General features: G+C 42.3%; 2 protein-coding genes across 2 annotated transcripts; one reads left to right on the forward strand and one right to left on the reverse strand.

Annotated features, from left to right (window-relative positions):
- The first annotated feature begins 64 nt into the window (after positions 1 to 64).
- ten1 (TEN1 subunit of CST complex) lies at positions 65 to 1616 on the forward strand. Its single transcript, XM_085791537.1, has 3 exons — positions 65 to 251; positions 603 to 760; positions 923 to 1616. Exons 1-3 carry the CDS (start codon positions 163 to 165, stop codon positions 1072 to 1074), a joined length of 399 nt encoding a protein of 132 aa, XP_085647663.1. The 5' UTR covers positions 65 to 162; the 3' UTR covers positions 1075 to 1616.
- Positions 1617 to 2439: 823 nt separating this feature from the next.
- evpla (envoplakin a) lies at positions 2440 to 18098 on the reverse strand. Its single transcript, XM_085773890.1, has 22 exons — positions 17653 to 18098; positions 12599 to 12698; positions 12344 to 12498; positions 12068 to 12191; positions 11154 to 11285; positions 11004 to 11045; positions 10604 to 10765; positions 10357 to 10464; positions 10177 to 10272; positions 9969 to 10079; positions 9417 to 9563; positions 9156 to 9307; positions 8956 to 9053; positions 8639 to 8811; positions 8103 to 8278; positions 7836 to 7974; positions 7535 to 7728; positions 7063 to 7213; positions 6821 to 6904; positions 6598 to 6705; positions 6421 to 6513; positions 2440 to 6285 (listed from the first exon to the last, which is right to left on the reverse strand). The coding sequence occupies exons 1-22, from the start codon at positions 17706 to 17708 to the stop codon at positions 2896 to 2898; spliced, it is 5991 nt and encodes a 1996-aa protein (XP_085630016.1). The 5' UTR covers positions 17709 to 18098; the 3' UTR covers positions 2440 to 2895.
- Between the last annotated feature and the right edge of the window lie 3182 nt (positions 18099 to 21280).

Here is a 21280-nt window from a genome sequence, read left to right on the forward strand (position 1 = left end):
AGAGTCACATGACCTGCAGCCCAATACCCGGTAGTTCTCCTACCGGGGCAGAAACACTGGCACACAGGGGTATGAAACACTGCTGTAGCCCTCCTCGGCAAACAAGTGTTTCAAACACTGTCTCATTGGGCAGTGTGTTTTTGTTTTTTTTAGTTTACCACAATGCTTCCTGCAACTGCAGTTTATCATTTCCCCTGGGAAGTAAACTCTGGATCAGTGAGAGAAGGAGAATCAGTGAGAACATTTGGCAGGTAGGTTTGATAATAAACAACATAGGGGCCTATTTTGTGAGGGAGTCGTTGATCATTGTCAACATAAACACAGACAATTCAAAAGGTCCAAGTTTGACGAGTCAAAACACACAATCTGAATGGAGAGAATGCACTATGTGCACATTTTTATTTGTGTATTTGAATGCAATTTCCCTTATTCCTGGTTTCAAATTATGTTTCACAAAGCTAAAACTGGGTTTTAAACAGTCTTCAGTGCCTTTTTGTTTGTCCTGTCCAGGACTATAACACAAAATGCACCTTGAAAATAAAAGTGTAAATTATATTGCCAGTTTAACATTTTTCCTTTTCAAAATGTGTTGTATTTTTCAGACTTGTCTGTTATCAGCCAGTGGAGTCCAGGGCTACACTATCAGCCCATCATGCTTCAAAAGAGCATCACGTGGTTGTCGATACATTGTTTGTGGAACCTTTTAATCCAATAGTTGGGGCCCAGTATGTAGTTCTGGGTGAAACAGAAGATGTTGAGGGTAAGGGAAAACTTTCTGATTTCATATAGCCTGCTCAACAAATCAGTTTTATTTATTCTACACAACAGAAGTTATTTCAAGGCACCTAAAGCAAAAAAGACATCTAGAGCGTACTGCCTCAGTCACCTGCCTTTAACTGTACTGTATCTTCTTGTTTCACAGGGGTTGGTATGATGGTGCATGCCCGTGTGCTGAACTGTGTTGATGGTGTAAACAACGCCCTTCTTCAGAAAGCCATTAATGACCAAAGAAGCTTCTTCAGGGAGAGGGAGTGTAAGCAAGATGGAGCTGCACAGCCTACAGATGCAACCTGATCATGGCATGGTCTTCATTCATGGAGGTTCCCTGGGTGCTTGTTCATGGACTGGGCCACAGTACTGGCTCACAAGCTGGAGTGCTGCTATGTGAGCTCCAATGAACCTTCCTATAAATTCCATGTTCACTTTGAACAGTAAATGCTGAGATCTTGTCATTAACAGGGATGTGTGCTTTAACAGGGCTCACCCACAGCAGTGAACTAGTATATTTTTGGTCAATGAAGAGCTGAGCAGATGTTTTGGGTCTTTCACTCATGAATACAGCAAATGTAGTATTCATGTCTCTCAGTGTTCATGCATCTAACTACAATAGCCTAGTGGTTTTTCAATGCAGCCTTTTTTGTTTGGTGAGAGTCACCAGTCATGACATCCCTTGTGTAGCTCTCTGTCTGATTTCATTCACAAATACTTAAATAACTTATTACAGTGGATATGCCAATATGCCATGCATGGTCAAGATGGAATCCATACAACGTATATTCACTGAGGGGAAATGGCAGCAATTTAAAACTTTATGCAGCTAAATCTGAAACACTCCAATTTGCACTGGCAGTTTAAAATGCTCTGGTCCATTATATGGACTAGGACTTGCACCTGACATTGATTTAAAAAGAAACTGAAAAAATAAAGCATTTTATGTACAGTATATACAGTATGTATGTTTGTGTGTATTGTCTTCTTTATGTTATTTTGTTATTACAAACTAAATGCAATGTTTGAATTTGTAATCATGAACATTATGTAGGTTACTGCATAGTCTGACTAATGAACCATTCAGGTTTCAGACTGTATGCTAAAACAGGGGACCCAGCCTTTTTGGTTTGTAACCCTTTATAACAGGTTATGGCTTTATGCAGACAAGAAATTAAATGGTGATTTATTTATTTTTTGTAATTGAGCATTTGAAAAAAAACAAATAGCTGGCAGATGATAAAATAAAAACCTTTGGACATGTGGTAAAAATAAAAAAAACATTGAGTACAGTACGACAAAGTTCAAATGGAGTGTTGTTTTTTTAGAGAGTCTGAAGAGGGTAAATTCCTGAGTAACACACAACAATGCTAAATAACAAGATTGCACAGTATTGTTTTATTTTCTCATCAATGCAATCATCTGCTGACCCAGACTGACCAGTCTGGATATTTGCAACCAGCATGTTTATGTACACTGGGTGGAGTGATTCCACTGACAATTATTTGTCATGTGATAGCAACTGGGGAACACACGCTCTTTTCCTGTAGGACTTATTAAAGGTTAGTAAAGGTCAGCCAGATTTTATCTGGTAAAATATGTAAAGGTTGAAGGTTGAATGTGTTTTATTTAAAAGACTACACAGCATTGAAAGTGAGAGAATCCATGCTCTTTAACCATTATAATTTAAATTTATTGATGTTTGTTTCTTCATAAAATATCAAACAAGATTGAGTTTGAAGTGAACAGTGTCAAGGATAGCCCATGAATAATACAGAATCAAATCAATCATGGTAAATAGCATTGCACCTGGTCCCAATATCCCTATAACACAATGACATCAAAGATTGCATTTATATCTTCCGTTTTTTTTAAATTAAATTAAAAAAACAACAGAAACAAACAAGATAAAAACATCTGCCCATGTCAGACATGTTTGGTAAACAAAAGCATCAGCAGCACTTATTTTGGCTAGATAGAAAGCTTTGCAGTAGAAGACTTTTCCTGAGTCCAAATGTACATTGCAATTAACAATAATGGATTTCATATGGATTTCCCATATCTAATAGCACATTTTTATCACCTAACATCAGAGACTAGGTAACTACAAGTATGTTGTAAACACATCTAGAATCTTGCATATCTATGAGGCTTGTACGCTGGAGTATAACCAGAATCTTTGGAGGAGGCAGGCAACATTGGTAAGCCTGACATTGGGTCTCGCTTACAGCGTTCCAGAGCTTGTTTGTAGTTGATCTTCTCCTTTGTGATTGGGTCAACAATATCCTTGATATAGGTTGACTCAGCCTGCAGCTCCCTCAACATTGTGCTGTCAATCATTTTGCATCCAATGGCGTCCATGATGCTTACTCTGCCACCAGTTGTAGGATCAACAAGCCCCCCAGTCAGATGCTGTGCCTCCATGTAGCGAATGGCACTGTCCTTTGGCATCCAGCCTTTTTGAACAGCCTCTCCCACAGACAAACGCTCTCTGGTCATGGGGTCTTCAACACCAGTGAAAGCCTTCTGGGCATTGAGTAGCCTCTGTTGTTGACTATCCTCAATGAGGCCTCTGGTTGCAGCCTTGTGAACTGTGTATTTTCCCTGGTTGGTGATGTCGATAATGCCGCCGGTTGCTGCTTGAGCCTCTAGAAGCTTTTGGGCAGTGATGGGGTCAATCAGTTTGCGCTGGGTGGCGCTGCGTATTGTAAAGCAGGTGTCAGTGTTTGTATCTATCACTCCAGCAATTGGGGGGATTTCTTTGGAAGCAGAGATGGGCAAGGGCTCTGATTTCACTGGTGTGGTGGACTTTGGGATGACTGGCTCGTAGTTGTGATGCTTTTTGTTGTCACCTGCGACCAGCAAGGCAAACTCTGAGATGGGCAGCTTGCCTTCTTTGTAGCGTTTAAGATCATACTCTGTTAGCCTGCCTTCCTTCAGGGCCTCTTTGATGGAGTACTGCTTGCCACTCTTGCGATCCTGTAGTACAGATGTCTCTCCATCAGGTCCCAGGGAGGTAATCTCCTCCCAGTCACACTCCAGCTCCTGCAGATGAATGTACTGATCACGATCAATCAGGCCCTGTAGTAAGGCTTCATAAGGAGACATGTCTTTGCCTGTATCTGGATCCAAAATTGTGATTTTGGTGGAGACGTTGGTTTCTCTGGTCCTTGTCTCTGACTGCTCTTCTTTTTGCAGATTCGCCAGGAGCTCTCGGATGGTGCTGTCTCGAAGATGGATCTTGTCTTTTTCATCCAGAATCTCCCTCTCCGCACGCTGTATGTCAGACTCCATCTTAATGCTCCTCTGCCTACTCTTCTGTGTTCTTTCACTTATCATTCGAGTCTGCTGCTGGAAAGACAGACTTGTGTCGTGTTTCTGGGCTTCGAGTGTCTTGAGCTCCCGAAGGAGGTCGTCCTTCTCCCTCTGTCGGGCATCCCTGTTCACAATCAGGGTAGTCTCCTCTCTAGAAGCGCTTGACTTGTTGTCCCGTAGAAGGTTGATTTTGTCATTGATCCGTCTGATTTCATCCTCAAGGTCCTGTCTGGCATATTTCTGCTCATTCACCTGCTCCCTCAGGCGATCCCTCTCACTTTCGATAGCCTGGTCTTTCTCAACACGGATAACCTCTTTGTACACCGTCTTCTCACCAGACTTCTCTTTTTGCAAGAGCTCAAGCCTTGGAGTGATGTTACGAATGTCTCTCTGGAGACGCAGTATATCGGTGGTTTCCTTGTCCATATCTGACCGAAGACCATTTGTCATCCTCTCAAGTTTTGGGTCCCTCTCTACCTTCAGCACCTCTTCAACCACAATACTTTCTTCAACTGGAGGTGGAGCATTTTCCAGCTGTTTAATGCGCTGTCGGATCTCTCTGACCTCAGACTCTGCTTGAATCCTCTTTTGGTGCTCATCACTCTCCCTCAGGATTCTCTCTTTGTCTTCCACCTTTGTTCTTAGCTGCTGGAGCTCTAACTCCAGCTGACGACGACTCTTGACTTCGTCATCCAGGTTCCTGCTGAGCCGCTCATGCTCGACTACCTGCCTTGGGTCCTTCTGAACACGCAAAACCTCCTGCACAACCACTTTTTCCTCAGGTTTCTGTCTCTCCAACAGGATATATTTGTTCTGCAGGTCAAACACCATCTCCTCAATGCTGCGCCGCAGCTGTGCCTCCTCACGCACCTCCCTTCTCAAGCGGTCAGCTTCTTTCTCCAATAGTGGATCAGGTTCATATTTCACAACCTCTCTGTTGACAAGTCGGGTTTCTATCTTGGACTTTTCAGCCTTCCATTCGTCCCTCTCTTTCCTGAGTAGACTCACCTGGTCCTGGAGGGAGTTATAAGTGGTGTGCAAATGGTTCACCTGACTATTTAGCCTCTGGATCTCTCTCTCATTTTCAGGGCTCCTCTCCTCTTTAACCACCTCTTGGAGAACTTCCTTCAACTCCACCTGGGGCTTCTGAGAACGAAGGACATTCAGCTCAGATGTTACTTCGGTGAGCTCCCTGTCTACATCAGAGCGGTGCCTGTCGGAGTCTTGTATGTCTTTCTTGAGCCGCACTATCTCCATCTCTGTGTTTGGGTCAATCCGGTAGATTTCATTAACAATTTCCTTCACCTCGACTTTTGGTCTCCAGTCTTGAACTTCTCTGTAGCGGCTGTTGAGCTCCGTCAAGTCTCTGGACAGGGAGTTGTTTTCAATCCTCTCATCCTCCAGGCTCGTTCTAATCTTCTTAGATTCACCGATGAGTTCAGGGTCTTGTTCAATCTGTTTAACTTCCTTCGTGATAACCTTAGGCTGGATATTAGGAATCATTCTCTCGAGTGCATTAATCTGACTTCTTGTCTGGAAGATTTCATCATTGATGAGCTTGCTCTTGTTTTTCTCATCAGAAATTTCCACGTCAAACTGTTGGACTGCTTTCATCATCTCAGGATCCTTTTCTACTTTCACTACCTCCTTCTTAACCACCTTCTCTTTGATTGTTGGTCGCTTTTGCTGGAGAATCGAGACCTCTGTCTGCACGTGAACCTGTTCCCCATCTCTCACTCGAATTTCATCTTTCATCCTTGCTATTTCATCTTTCAGCTTACTGACTTCTACGTCAAGCTGGGGATCTTTTTCAAACTCTGTCACCTCTTTGGTCGCCAGTTTGGGGGGGGTGTTTTTCAAAGTGTCTTCCAGGGTGGTAATTTTTTTGTTTATTACCTCAACCTCACTCTGAGCGGCGCTATGCTTTAGAGCCTCCTCATGTAGTTTATTCTGCAGATCAGCCAAATCAGTTTCTAGCTTTGGGTCGCGGTAGTACTGCAGCACTTCTTTCTCCTGAATGCGCTCCACTCCTCTGCGACTCTTCAGCGACATCATCCTATCTTTAAAGGTTCTCAGTTCTTTCTCAGCATGAGTTGTTCTCTCCTTCTCTTCCTCAAGCTCTTTTGCCAGAGTGTCTAGCTCAAGAGAACTCTTTTGCAGGTTTTGAACCTGCACTTGTTGCTGTGCTACCTTCTCCTCATTCTGTGGTGGAAAAACATAAATGAAAGTGACATAGTTTTAGTTAGTTTCAAACTGATTATATTTTTGCACAAGAGTGCATGACAAAAGCAATAACTCTTTTTTTCTCATTAATTCAGGTTCATTCTGTTATCTTACTTGCAAAAGGAGATTCTTAGTCAAACCCATCTGTTTTTGGAGTTGGGTGTTTTCAGCTGTTGCTGTAGCGTAACGGTTCACCAGATCCTTCTCCTGTAATAAAACAGTTAAAACATTAAAGATGAGCCACTTATACTGACCAAACGTCGATCATTTCAATATGAGCCGAAGTATTACCTCATTCTGAACAGCATCAGAGAGCGTGAGTACTTGAGGTTTTTTGGGAACAGTGACACCAGCATCCTCAAGTGTACCGTTGTATTTGTTTACGTTGGCATCGTACTCCTGCATAAATGTGAAGAAAGGTAATAGAATTATTCATCTCTGATGGTAACATCAAGTGCCGAAACACCAGTCTCTCATGAATATAATACTGGATTAGGATCCAATAGATTCTTACACTTAATAGATTCTGCAGGTCTTGAGACAGGTCAGACACTCTGTCCACGTCATCTCCCTTCCTTTTCAGGTCCTCCATCACCCTCTGTAGTGAAATGTTAGGATTAGGGTTAGTTAATGATTAAACATTCATCTTGTTTTACCCTCACTCCTTACTATTTACTGTAACTTAATATTTCTTACAAGTACGATCTACTACTCTCATCATGACACTTGGTATGTTTGGTCATGAGATGGTCTCACCTCTTGGGATGCCTGCTTTGCGGTGACCTGAGAGACATCATCGTTGGGGTTTATCTGGTTTGTCGGCAGGTTGTCCAGGAAGGAGTTGAGGGATTTGCTTGTGTTCTGGAGCTCCTGGTTCTTGGTTGCAGCTTCTTGTAAGATATTTTCTCTGAAAGGATTGATACATTGAGACGTGTAAAAGCTCTGCACCGTGATACTTTTGAAATTCAAATCACTTTACAACTTGAAATCATTTCTGTTTTTTTTAGGCACCTCTTTGTAATAAAAAAAGGCCTTTTATAATTGATAATGTTTTCATTTACAACAGTAGTTCAATTTCAAATTTATATTTCAAACAAGAAAAGTATTTCAAATAATACATAATGCATTCCAGTCCAGGCATAAGTATTAAGTTGTATCGACTACCAACTGCAGTCTGACTTTTTTAACTGAAGTGTTTTGATTAATGTGTCATCAGTTTAATTCTCACCTCTCCTTGAGCTGGTTGGCAACATTTGCATAGCGGGTCTGCAGCTGCTTGGTTTCTGTTCTCTGGAGCTGGATGTCAGGGCAGTACTCTTGGAAGCCCTGCTGCAGGGAGCTGCACAGCTGCTCTGTGGTCTCCAGATCTTGACTCAGCTTCTTCATGTCACCCTGAGCTACTTCCACAGACTTACGCTGGTTCTGATATCAACAAAGAAGACATGGAATTTAAAACACATACCGACTGTGTTTCTAAGTAAATGTGGTTTTTATGTGGTAGAGGTAAGATTTTGAGTAGATTTCCTCACCTGGATGTCGCTAACACGGTCTTCAATTGCATATGGCACATTAGGGATCGGACCATCTTCACTTAGCTTCTTCTCAAACCCAGAGACAAGACCATCCACCTTCTCAATCTGATTCTCCAGGTTGAGAGATGCATTTGCTCTGAGGGAGAAAAAAAAGGATTTAGTTCAGTAGCGGAGCAAAAAAAAAAAAGTAAAAACAGATATTTTCATTGGAGACAAAACCTTCCACCAAGCCAGTGCAACTTTGTAGACAAAATATCTGCTCACTTCTTGGTGTAGAGGTCCGCAAGTTCAGCAATGCTATCGTGCTTGTTGTTGGCAGCAGTCAGTTTGAGTGGGAGTGCAGAGGAGGTGCCGCTGGGATCTTTGGACAGTAGAGGCTGCAGGTCGGTCTGCGCTGCCAGCGTCTGTTGCTCCAGAGCCTTCAGGGCCTTGGCAGCTTCCTATGAGGTACAAACATAGATACTTCCATTAATCACATCATCCAGAGTTCCTCTTGGATCAACCTGTAAAGATTCACCTGATGGCCCATATGTTTTCTCAGCAGCTTTTCCACAGTTTCTACAATATCACATCTGACAACACAATACCTCTGCTCATGCAAGTAGCCCGAGGGAGTGAAGAACCAGAAATGCAGTAGTATATGTAGAGTGAACACACACAGGTAAAAACAAACAGAAAAAAGACTGCTCAATAAAAACAATGATACACACTCCCCTAAATCTAAGGAGCTGTGAGACAGAGCAACTGCAGAGAACAACCAAGAACAGCCAGTGCTGGTTCGAATGTATTATTTTTCTCACCTCCTGCTCCTTCAGCCTTTTGGTCAGGTCTCCAGCTGTGTCTGTGCGGCTCAGTGGAGCTCGCAGGCGGCTCAGCATGTTCTCCTCAGTGCTGGCCAGGTCACTGTCCAGCTTGTCCAGCTGCTCTTCCAAGGCTGTGACTTTGGGGTCCAGCGGGGAAGAGGACACTGGGGCTGAATGAAGAGATAGAGAAGTTAATTTAATGACTGGTCTGATTTGGGCTTCTATGTGCAATTGGTGGAGAATAGTTAGTGATTATAAAACCAATGATTCAATACGATTATGATATTTAAAGGTTTACATTTATAGACAATTACCAGATTTTTGGGACTTGGAGATATCTGATTTGTGATTCTTCAGCGATGCGGCCAGAGCAGCTCGTCTTTTCTTGATGTCTCCAAGTTCTCCACCCAAACTGATGAATTCCAAACAGAGAGAGGTAGAAACAGAAACAATATGAGTGACATGTTCTTACATTGTACATGGTTGCCTTGATTATATTGCCATGGATACTCACAGGTCCACGTTGTCAATAGCATCTGAGTCAGGTGGTGGGATCTGGAAGCAAACTCCTGGGAAGCTTTTGGTTACACCATCAGTGCCGATAACATCCCAGTTCTCACCCGAGTTGGATTTCAAGGTGAACTTCTCCCCCCTTGACAGAGAGGCCTAGATAATAATGATGAATAAAACACATACACAAGAGTTTAGACAGTTTCGATGAGCTTCTCAGCTGCAGATATCTGACTGAATGTCTGAAAAAGAAATGAAGCTTCACCTTATCTGTCTCCCAGTCACACAGGGACTCCACTGTGATGGGTCTGCTGGGGGCGTTGCGTCGCAGCTTCAGAGGGGCGATGCTGGTGCTGCGTCTCCTCAGGTCGGCCAGCAGTTGTTCGCTGTTCTGCACAGTCTTCTCCTCTCCCTGGTGAGAAACAGACAGAGAGGAGAGTAGACCTCAGAAACACTCATCATAATGGGCAAATACAAGGCGTCATTATCTTGAAATGTATGTGTCATAATAACATCTACATTTTAATGTGTAGGCCTATCTGTTTCCCCATGTGTCTCACCTCTGAGATACCTTATTAACACAATGTTAGTGTGATCTGTGAGTGTAACCCACAGCAAATCAACTGGGCAGATAAAAAGAAAGTAAACAAACAAGCTTAAAAAAAGACATTTCAATCTTTCTGTCCACTCTCTCCCCATTTCTGCTTCCTCTCTTTTCTTCTATACTTTCTTCTCTCTCCTCATATGTTCAACTTCCATCCCCTAGTTTCCTCCTCCTCCCTCCACTGGTTCAATCTCTAAACTAAGTCAACTCTACCTCAAGCTGCAGCAGTGTCTCTGAGTTGCTCTTCTTGCTGACGACCTTGGGGTCCAGGTTGTTGTTTAGTTTGGTCAGTGTCTCTGACAGTTGATCAGTGTCCATTTGGTACTGCAACACACCACAAAAGCATTGTTTAACAAACTTTTTTGCTCTTGTCCCCAGACATACGGTACTTTAAAAAAAAAAAAGCGACATTTTAATTTACCTTTTTGAATTCCTCCACATTATCCAGGTGTGTCTCTTGACAAATGCAGAGGTTGAGGAACTTCTGCCACTCATTTCGTACAGCATCTCTCTGAGCCTGGAAATGTAACGTGAGGTTAATCAGCCTTGGTTATACAGGTTAAAGCTGATGGCGATGACGCTTCTGGGTGACGACATGTACCTGTATTGTGGCACTGGCTGGGTGCTTCAGTTCAACGAGTCTGTCTCCTTCATCTTGGACTTTGTTCACCTCGCTCTCGTGGGCCAGCAGACTGTTGTTCTTGAAGTGCTGATTGACATCAAATCAAAGTGGACTTACTTATCGTGATAACAGTGTAGAACAAACATACCGCGCCAGTCTGGACGAGCAATTGTTTAATAGTATTCGCATGTTTCACTGCTCTAACTTTACAACCATCGGTCCTAACCTCATATTGCCTGCGGACGTCGGGTGGGTCAACCATGCGGTCGCTCCAGTCCTGGTTCTTGATTTTATCTTGTTCTTCTCCAAGGAAAGCCAGTTCCTTGTTACATCCCTGCATGTATTCATACAAGCTGTTCAGGTAGTGACGACGCCACTTGGAGTTGTCCTGAGGAAATAGACCAAAAAAGACAATGAAAATTCCACGTCTGTCAAGTTCTCAAAGTGCAAACATTTCCTTACACATAAACAGAAGATAAGTGCAATGTTAAACAATCAATAACACATGACAGTTGTCAAACACTGACCCTGAGCAAATATTCATCCGTAAACAGAAAGTGACGAGAAATTCTTATAGATGTTCTAACGATAAAACATTATTATCACATGTGAACAACTCAACTCACCAGCAGATTGTTGTACTGTTTCTTCAGGGCTGTGTAGTTCTCCTAAAAGACAGATAACAACATGTTTTACAAGGCTGATAGCGACTAATGCAAAATAAGTAATAAAGACAAACAGATCACTGAGATCTATGTGATATGTGACGTCTTCACCTTGCTGCCAGCCGAGCTGACACACAGCTGTGAGTTGTAGGCCTCGATCTCCTTGTGTGTGATGTTGTGAGCAGCAATCTGCTTCTTCAGATCTTCCATGGCAGGGCCGTACTCCTCCGAATTCACCTGTTTCTGTAGACACGGCAACCAGGAGAACATCACTAATGGTATGAAAATAACCACCAAAGGGCGTGTGCGACAGGATGAGGTGCTCTGTAATTAGTTGTGCTGTTAAGTTACTCACTGTGGCTAATGTGTGAGTGAGAGCCTACAAAGCTCCGACTGAGCTGACTGACTAATAACCTGTCACCTCTGAATACTTTAATCTTCTCTATCACATTTGTTCCTGATATCCATCTATAGCAATATATGTTTATATCTTTTTATTTTATTTTGATAAAACAACAGGGAGCTGTACTGTAGTTTTTTTTTGACAAACGTTACAACTACTGTAATAGTGCCTTTTTTGGGGACTATTCAATGGTGTACGAGTCAAGATAATTATAATAAAGGAGCATGCCATCCAGTACATGTTTTAATGGACAGCAGTGGTGTTCTGTCACAGAGGAATGAGATAAATACACATACAGCATTTTAATTAGTAGGATAAATTGGTTTTGTTGATAATTTGCTAACAAATATTTTTATTGTGAAGCAGACAGTATATCAAAAATACATCCATCTTTGGTTTATGCAATGCTTCAATATGTTGTAATATAAGTAACAAAGGTGTCCTACGAATAAGTAAATAAATGAAAAGCAATAGATGGGAGAACATTTTTGAGAAAGATAATTTGCTAACAATAAGAAAACTATGGGATATGGCCTGCCTTATCATTTACTTATATAATACTGAATATTCAAACATATTTTAAGCAGGCTGCCCTGAATGTCCAGACAGATATTGTACGTACTTGCTTCTCGTTGAAAACAGGTCCCCAGTCAATTCTTGGCATCAGTGACACATCATCAATCTGCTCAAAGATGTCTCTGTAGATGCCACAGTCCTTCAGCCAGCGCTCATGGAGGTGGATAACACTGGGGTTGACAGAGACACAAACACTCAACATTCAAGCACATCTACAATCAAACAATATGTCGCACTATGTACAACATATGTGTTGTTATATCATTTAAATGGTATTGCCACTGAGGTTCTACAAGTGTCAGCTATACTGATATCAACTCACTCGTTCTCTATCTCTTTGGCTTGTGGGTGTTTGAGTTTCTTGGCTCTGTCCACATCGAGGAAGAGGTCCCTCAGCAGACCCTCCGCCTCACCCAGCTTGTCTGAGATCTCCGTCTGATGCTGAAGGGGCTGCTCTTTCTTGTCATTTTCGGCATCCTGGTGGAAGCAGACAACAGATAACATGAGATTTTTTTTAAGGGTCCCTGTGAATAGATGTGAGGCGATGGCATCGTCAGCACCAGAAGGGTGTGCTCACCACAACCAGCAGCTCTTCCGCCCGGAGGATGTCTTTCTCCACCTGGTCGGCATTCTTCTGCATATGCGCGATCAACAAGGCCAAGCTGCTGGCCTGGGGCCTGCAAGGGTGAGGGGAAAAGGCAGAAAAGGTTGCAGATTAAACCACACGCACTGATCAGATGGTGTTTTATTATGAATCAATTCAGTTTTCCCATCTCATCTTCCACATCTGTCTCCTCTCACAGTACCAAATTCTCTGTATCTGAGTACCAACATCCACCCATAGACATGGGATTTACTATTTGCATCTTTTTTTAAATACAGGTTTGCTTCCTTCTAGGAGCTTTCAAAGATAAATAGTTATCTTGATTATGACATAAACACTTCCTAAACTTGTAAACATCACACAAGACAACACACAAACGAAACATGAACTTGAAAACTTAATGACGCCTAAGGACAACTCAAATTTTGGGATCATTTTTACATCACAGTGTATCCTTTTGACTGCATTATCTTGCCAATTATCAAGAGCATCAAGATCAAACAACGTGGTAAAGCAAACACTGTCTCGAGGGCTGCTGGGATGGCAAAGGGTCGCCAAACCTGGCCACACTTTTATTTTCACCAGGCAAGAGTATCGTAATGGTGTGTTCACAGATTTTTGTAAAAACTCAACCAGCTCATCAACTACGCCGCTCACTAACACCAAGAGAGTGGAGAACATCCTCATAAATCACTGCACTGGGTGTCAAATGATAGGTATCAACTTAGCTTCAAAGTGAATGCAAATTGCAAGTTTTAAATCCTTTATTCTAAATGGAGCTATATAATAATATGCTATATATTTAAGTGTGCCTTGTCAGGCGTCAGTGTGAGGTTTATATAGTAGGAAAGCTTTAGATGGAGCCACACCTGCACCGCTCCTTAAATGCTAAAAAAATTCCACTGTGACCGTTCCTCCCTGTCACTGTCGGTGCTGCTCTCTGCCGCTCAGAGAGGTTAAGCAATACCCAGACAACAGAGAACGGAGGAAACTCTGGAGGCTGATAAACTACACCCACAAAGCTGAAGAAGAGCTCATTTGCAGTTAACAGGTCAAAAATAAAATGATTTGACTGAAAATAAAACAGGATGATACAGTTTGACAGATTTTTTATAAGATCGTCTGAGTAAATAAAGAGTTGGTGATCAATTATAGTGGGTATGAATTACAGTAAAATAATTCGCAAACATGGAAGAGGGTGCATTTAAACCAAGGAGGACAATAAGGCTTTGGGGAGTTATGATCAAGGTCAATTTTTTGTGGTGAATTGTGATGAACTTTTTTTTTTTCTTTAATGGCTGTATTACAACAACCTATATAAAGAGACACTGAAACCTGAATCTTATACTTTATGTTTCCTGGGGTTCAGTTTTTTTCTTGGAACCTTACTATATACAGTATATACTAATGTTTTTGTTTTTTCATGAAAATCTGATTACTGCACAGGTTTTGCACATATCACGTTTTTGACGAGTCGCTCTAAACACCACAGATGGAAAATTACTCAGTCCTGGGGAAGCATCCTCACATCATGCAGTGTTTACCCCCGAAAATCAGCTGGGAAAGTGAAATGAAGTCACAGCTGTGTGAAAAGGAGAGAGTTTTTTTCCTATCTGTGTTTTTGTGCACAGAAAACAGCAAAACTCCTAAACCAGAGGGTTGACAGAAGACTTCATTCACACATCCCCTGATCTGACACTGGTGTAGAACAGCGGACTGAAGAATGCTGGCAAACAGCTTGTTCATCTGTCCACATACCAGGACTACCGCCGCGTACAAAGTCACGTCTCCTCAGGGTGAAAGCTGGCAAAATCTGTATAGGAAAGATTTACAACCTAAAGGGACATTCAGTGTACTCGACTCTGTAATCACTGTGCAACTGAGGAATGTGAACGGGCTCCTGCACTGACTCACTGAGGTGTGAGCTGAGCTGGTTCTGCTCTGACAATGGCCTCCCTCTTCCTGCTCACTCAGCAGGAGAGACAGGTATGGGCCACATGCACACACACACAATACACACACACACACACACAATACACATAATAGATAGATACTGTAATACACACAAGCAATATTTCAATTTCCCCCCATTTTCAACAATTAAACTACGTGAATCTCCGTGGTTACTTAAGAAGAGCAGTGCATTCAGGTAGTTGTTATTTTTGCTCTGACACAGCAAGTGAGTTAATGACTGGAAGTGAGGGGTCGTCGCTCACTCTGCTGACACATGGGAAGACCCTAACCCTAACCCATCATATGAGTCTGCAAATCATGGGTTAGTACAACAAATACAATATTATCTGCATGCTTTTAGCACCTGACCTATCTTGACCTTGTCTTTTAGGAGTTGGATTCCCTTTTTTCGTCTCATCTTTTGTTCGTTTTATGGTCTTTAGTCTCAAAGGAAAAGAAAGAAGAAAGATCAGTTATTTGTTCCTATATTTTACTTTCCTGGTTCTGTAAATTGTTGGACTGTGTAAACACCAAGGACAATGATAGAGATAAGTCCAAGACTTCTTCATTCTCTCTTGAATAAGTCTAATATGTTGCAGTTTTAGAAATATCTTATTATATCGTATTTTAAATAAAGCAAATAAGTCAAAAGCTTTGAAATTACTCAACTTTCAAAATCAGAAAAATCAGGTTAAAGTTTAGTTTCTTCTTTTTTACACCTTCTCACTTTTGAAGCGTGGGTGTGGTGAAGAAGCTGGAGGAGAGGTCACACCCACATGTCACCGTGACGACGTCCTGGGTGTGTGATCACATGCGCATCTGCATCAGGTATCTGTTTTTTGTAATATTGTGTTTCCACTGATCAGGGATATTTGATCTGTAGCGAGTTTGAACTCCTGATTAAACAGCAGCTGTTTGTCTTTAATAAGTCTGACTGTTTTTAAAAGACTGATCAAAGTGAGCACGTCTGTAAACAGTGAAAGCTCATTCCTTTTAGGTGTATGTCAGTTTCTGCGTTCGGTAAAACTGCGCTCTGATCAAAGGGATTACAATATAACAACAATATAATGCATTAAAAGTGAGTTTTCATCTATGAATGACCAGGGCAGGACAGTCAAACAGATAGTAGTCACAGCTGAACTGGCTTGAAAGCAGGACAACTGGATAACCCACATAATTCAGAAGGGCTTGTCAACATTTTTTTTGGTGTAGTAATTTATGAGATGACAAAACATGAAACAGAAACACTCCCTGGTGTGGTCTCACGTTTCCTCCCAGCTCACGGTGTTATGAAATTCAATTGTGTTGGACTCAGTGAGGAAAATCATATCGCCTGTGACGGTATCAGTATTGATGCTTCATCGTCACTGTGATGTGAGCCACAGATCACATCAGCAGAACAAGATGGCCGTTTGCAGGGCCGTTGTATAGGGGAGAAAGGTGATGATAATTCTAGGGGCCCAGCGCCCAGTGGGGCCCACAAAAAACCCCAGTAGTCTAATCTTTGTATGACTGAATTATTCTGCATACAACCCCGACTAATACTCATAGTAATGCTGCATTAGCATCAAAACAAAGTAGGCTAAATAAAAAATGATAATACATACGTAGTCTAAGAAAAAAGTGGAAAAGTCAGGGGGGAGGGGCCCACTTTAGTATTCTTTCAGGGGCCCCAGAATTCCTAGCAACGGCCCTGGCCGTTTGTGACATCACCCTCAGACATCAGTGCTCATGGCCATCAGGGCATTCGCACCAACACCCACCTACATTTTCTTCCTGTCTTGTGCCATTCACCCTGGGAAATGAATTCACACACTCCACGTATCACAACACAGAACTTAGTATGAATTAATCTACCATCTCAAATTAAAACCAAAACTAATTTGATAACAATTCTGATGATCAATTAATCATTCAAGTCATTAATCAGTGTTAAACCTTCATGTTTGAGCTGAATATATTTGAGGTCTTGACAAGAAATTTCAATTATCACCTCTAGCTCAGGAAGATTGATCTATGATTAACTGATCATGAGAATAGTAGGTAATTATCAGCCCTGTGTTATACTGTAACTGGCTGATGGAAACTTCCTAACGGCCAAATGAGCTGAGTGACAGGTCTCATGTCGCTTCATGAACGATGGTTTGGAACCAACGCCCACATCACAGAAAGAAACCAGCTGAGCGGTGCGGGCCGCCATGCCCTGTCACACCTCAGCACGCAGACGATGGGACAAGGTGGAACCACAGGCCGGTCAGCACCGACCTGCGGAGCCACTTCCTCTGAAGAGACAGAGGTTCACAGGCTGCAGTTTAACAGCTTCATTACTACCATGAAACCTCCTCAACATGAGTGTGTCTTAAAGGCGAGGGTTCATCATCATCATCGTCATTGCTCTTTACCCTCAGTAGGAACTGTAAGGCATCTGTCCTGTCATCAGCTCCTATGTGTAAAACAGATCCAGGACGTTTTACATCTCATTTAGCATTTGAACGTGATTGCAAACAGCTCTACACCTCTAGCTCTACAAATCTCTTTTCAGTCCAATATGTGCATTTAAACAGCACAGAGAGAATAATACCAGCCGAGAATTGGCACATGAGTCTTTTTTGTTTTAGTTTGCAGGTTTTAGCAATTGAGAATCAGGTGGAAAAGATCTGATAATAACTTCCTCTTGTGTGACTTTCACTTGAACTCATAAACATATTTTCACTGGTTTCACCTGTTGTTTGAAAGCACATCGTCCCACCTAATGTTTACAAAGTAAACCTGACCTCAGGCTCTGTTAACACTCTCTCGAAGGCCTTCACCCATCCTGAGGATTAACCCTGACATAACTCAGCACTTGAAATCAGTGAAGAATCAAACTGGGAGAGAAACTTTCCTCAGCCCAGCCACATTATAAACAATAAAAACTCAGAGAGAACCAGGACAGCAGCACGCACAGGAAACATGACACAGTCCTCAGCCCAGGAAGAACAGGAGGAGGGGGGACATAACCGAGATACAGTGTCACCACACACACTTCTATACACTCGTACATGCATTCACAAAGTCTTTGGGGAAAAACTCACTTTTTGACCTTGCTCGAGCCCGAGCTCGTGACCGAGCCTTCCTTTTTCTTAAACATCCTGGAGGTTGAGGTGGGTCGAGCAGAGATCCCACTGAAATCTTACGTCGTCTCTCTCTTACTCCTTCTCCGTCTCCGTCTTCCTCACCCTGTGGCTCCCACTCTGTCTCTCCTCTCCCTTTGGCTCCTCTCACAAACACTCACGTCACGTCAGCAGTGTTTGGCACTGGCAGCTCCTCCCAGACAGGTTAACAGGTGTGTCACTGCCTAGACATCCACCTTACAGAGGAAGACTGGACCGACCTGTTCCCCGCACTCTCCCTTCCTCCCACCTTTGGTCCAGCCCTTCCTTTTCATCGGGGCCCTGACACACTCTCGAATCTCATCCAGGCAGCTGCAGGGGCCCTTTGATCACCATGGACCCATTATCCATGGAGTGGCACTGAATTCCTGCAGGGAGAGGTGGAACAAAAATACTTATTATCTGTAGAAGTGGCATTCAGGACGGAGTACATGGCTAGGCTTTCTTATGTATAAGACAAGAGGTTATTCTTTCCATACCTCTTGTCTTCTTACACAAAACATAACTATTGCAATTTGTAGACATAATGAACTACAAGTGAGCACAGTTGATTGATGCCACGTCTGGCTGATAAAGTGCAGAGGAGAAGCGTTGTAGCTTTTGTTAGATGTTGCTCCCCATCTGTCTCCTTGTTATGTGTCTACTCTCACTAATATTGACAGTAGCATACTTCCGCAGCCTATCAGAGGCCCTACATACCTACACAGAGGGAATCCCTGCTCGAGAGCAGCCACTACTTCCTCATACATGATTGTCTCTACTGAGCTGAACCACTGATGGTTGAACACTGGAATGCCGTGATAGGTCCTACAGTATACCGAACCATCTCTATGTCATACCAGCTCTCTCTCCTGGTCGCATTTACATGTTGCTGTGCTCCGTAACAAACAGGCCGGTTCACTCTGATAGCAGAAAACCACAGCAGGCCGTCTGATGGCTGACCTACAGCTGTTTGCCACTGTGAACAGAGTTCAAACTCATCAAACAACAAATACTTCACACATCCACATAATGAAAAACTGCAGCGGCACACATGTTACCTGCCTGTTGAAATGTTCCTGTGGTCCGCTTTGTGTCAGACAAACAAAAAGAGGTTTAAACATTTACATATCTGAACATAAGACTGTCACATACACACAATCATGAATTATGCTTTTGGCCGATATAATTACAGAGGCTGACCACAGTCCTGCAATTATAGAAAAAAAAAAAATCTCACCCTAACCCAGAGGGGGGGTGGTAGGGACTGGGAGGCACATGGGATTCATGCTGTGAACACTGCGGAAGTTTTTGCCATCAACCAAAAGCAGCATAATTGAGTTTCCTGTATTATTTCACATTTGACAGGTGTTTGTATTTGTGATCTCTGTTATTTCCTTGCAACTGTCAGAGAGGATAGTCTTCTTCAGTTTCTGATGTGATGCTAGCCCCCTGGCACAAATAAACTTGTCTCTAAGATGTCATAGGCTACTTGACAAACGTTTCTCTTACTAACTCCAAGCGAGGTCTATGTCTTTTTATTTTATTTTTTATTTTTTTGGCTCATGGACCGTGTCCCTTGAACAATGATTCATTATAGATTTGCATTATAGCTGCAAATCTGTAGAACCCTGTTCACTTAATAATTCAGTGCAACTGTTTGCCTATATACATACAGTAGCCTACATACACAAATTGGTCCATTTTTAGGAGTTCATTCTGAATCATTATTCTTTTTTTATTTTATTTCACATGGCTTCACTAAGTCCAAAAAAAAATACACTGATCAGTCGCAGCACTAAAACTAGTCTTCTGTAAACCACTTTTCCAGCAGCATAGAGTTAAATGAACTTAAGTGATAGTTATGAGCGCACGTTTGACAGTACTCTCTAGTTTAGTTTACAGGTTCTTGAAGATGTTTCCTCTCTTCCCTCTGACTTCTTCTTCCTGTTATCATTTATAGCCCTTAAGACAAAAGTGTAGTTGGTAACGGGGTCTTTGACCTGCCCTGCTCACCCCCTCTCTTCACCACATGACGCTACACTGCTTGAACACTCAATAAAGGATGAGATCATCTTGATGTTGCTAACACAGATCTGTGTATGTACAGTCAACAGTGGAAAAGTGTGGGGCCGACAGGAAGTCTGTTACCTCAGGCCTATACAAGCCATCATGCTAATGATTAAATACACCGCACCGTGCTACTAGAGATGGGATTTATGGCTCTTTGAGGGGAGCCGGATCTTGGTGAGCCGTTCCTTTCAAAGAGCCGTTCAAAAAACTGGCTCATTTGACTGATTTTTTAAATATTTATTAAGTTTTAAGAAGCCAGCCTGGTGGTAACTCATTTTATCTTGGAAATACTGGGGTGAGATTTGGAACAAAATAATACAAAATTAGATATCCCACTAATATCTGAGTTTGCACGCCACTTACGTAGACAATGGAGCAGCTTCAGTTGACTGTTATGAACACACAGAGATGTTTAAAAAAAAAAAAAAAGAACGGTTCCCAGCTGTGACTCGGTTCCCATCGTTCATGTTAACGAGCCGTTCAATAGAATCGGTTCGTTCGTGAACGTCACAACACTAAGTGCTACAGTATGTGTAGCCTCCACACACCTGCCAGTGATCGAGGACCAGGGCGGCTCTCTGTGGCACATCAACAATAGGGAAACATGGCCAGGAATGCAGCTGGACGACTTTATTTGCAGTGGAGTGGGGAACAGCATAGAGAGATCACATGTTTGATGTGTCCAGTCATACAGTTTCTCTCTCTGGGTGGGTCCACCTGTCTGGAAAACAGAAACTCTTTATTTTGCAGAGAGGTAATAGAATACAATTTTATAACTCCAGAAACAATCACAAGATCATTTCATTAGCAGCGCTGAAGCTTTCAAGCACATCACACAACCCTTCCTTCATAAATGTAATGTGCCCACTTGTCATACACCCGTAGATGCACTTTAAGGTCTTCCCATGTTGGCTTAGACAAATCTGGATGTGTTGAACGTTCCAGTTAACTAAATGGACCACATTAGATCCATGATCTTCTGCTCAAACAAAACTTTTAATAACGCAGATGCAACATACAATTCAAGTGAGTTCAGAAAAATATGAAATCTCACAATTTACAATTAGCCCACAACTTGGCAAACTCATAGATGTTCAAAAGCCCCACAAAAAGCTACTAAATGAACCTATATTGTGTTTCATCAGCTTGCACTTAAAGGTGAAGGGTTAAATGGTGACACACAGTGATGTATCTTCTTCAGTGGGTTTTTTTCTGCTGTAGCTAAAAGTCTGGATTAATCCTGGGTTCAAATGTCTGACATCAGGGCCAAAAGCCTGGACTGCCCCCCCCCCCCCCCCGACAGACAAGACTGTTGATTCACACACGTTTTCTGATTCATAAAATCAAAGCTGAACTTCACCTACAGCCAGACTTGTAGCTGTGAGGCTGGCACACACATTCTCAATCAAAATGTCACAGTGTTCAGGACACTATAAACATGACATTCATACACACATTAAATACCAAACATCTGAGCCAAGAGGAAATACGTGAGGGT

The sequence above is a fragment of the Trachurus japonicus genome, chromosome 1 (assembly GCF_045865225.1).
Source record: "Trachurus japonicus isolate A0001 chromosome 1, Traja_1.0".
Lineage (NCBI taxonomy): Eukaryota > Metazoa > Chordata > Actinopteri > Carangiformes > Carangidae > Trachurus > Trachurus japonicus.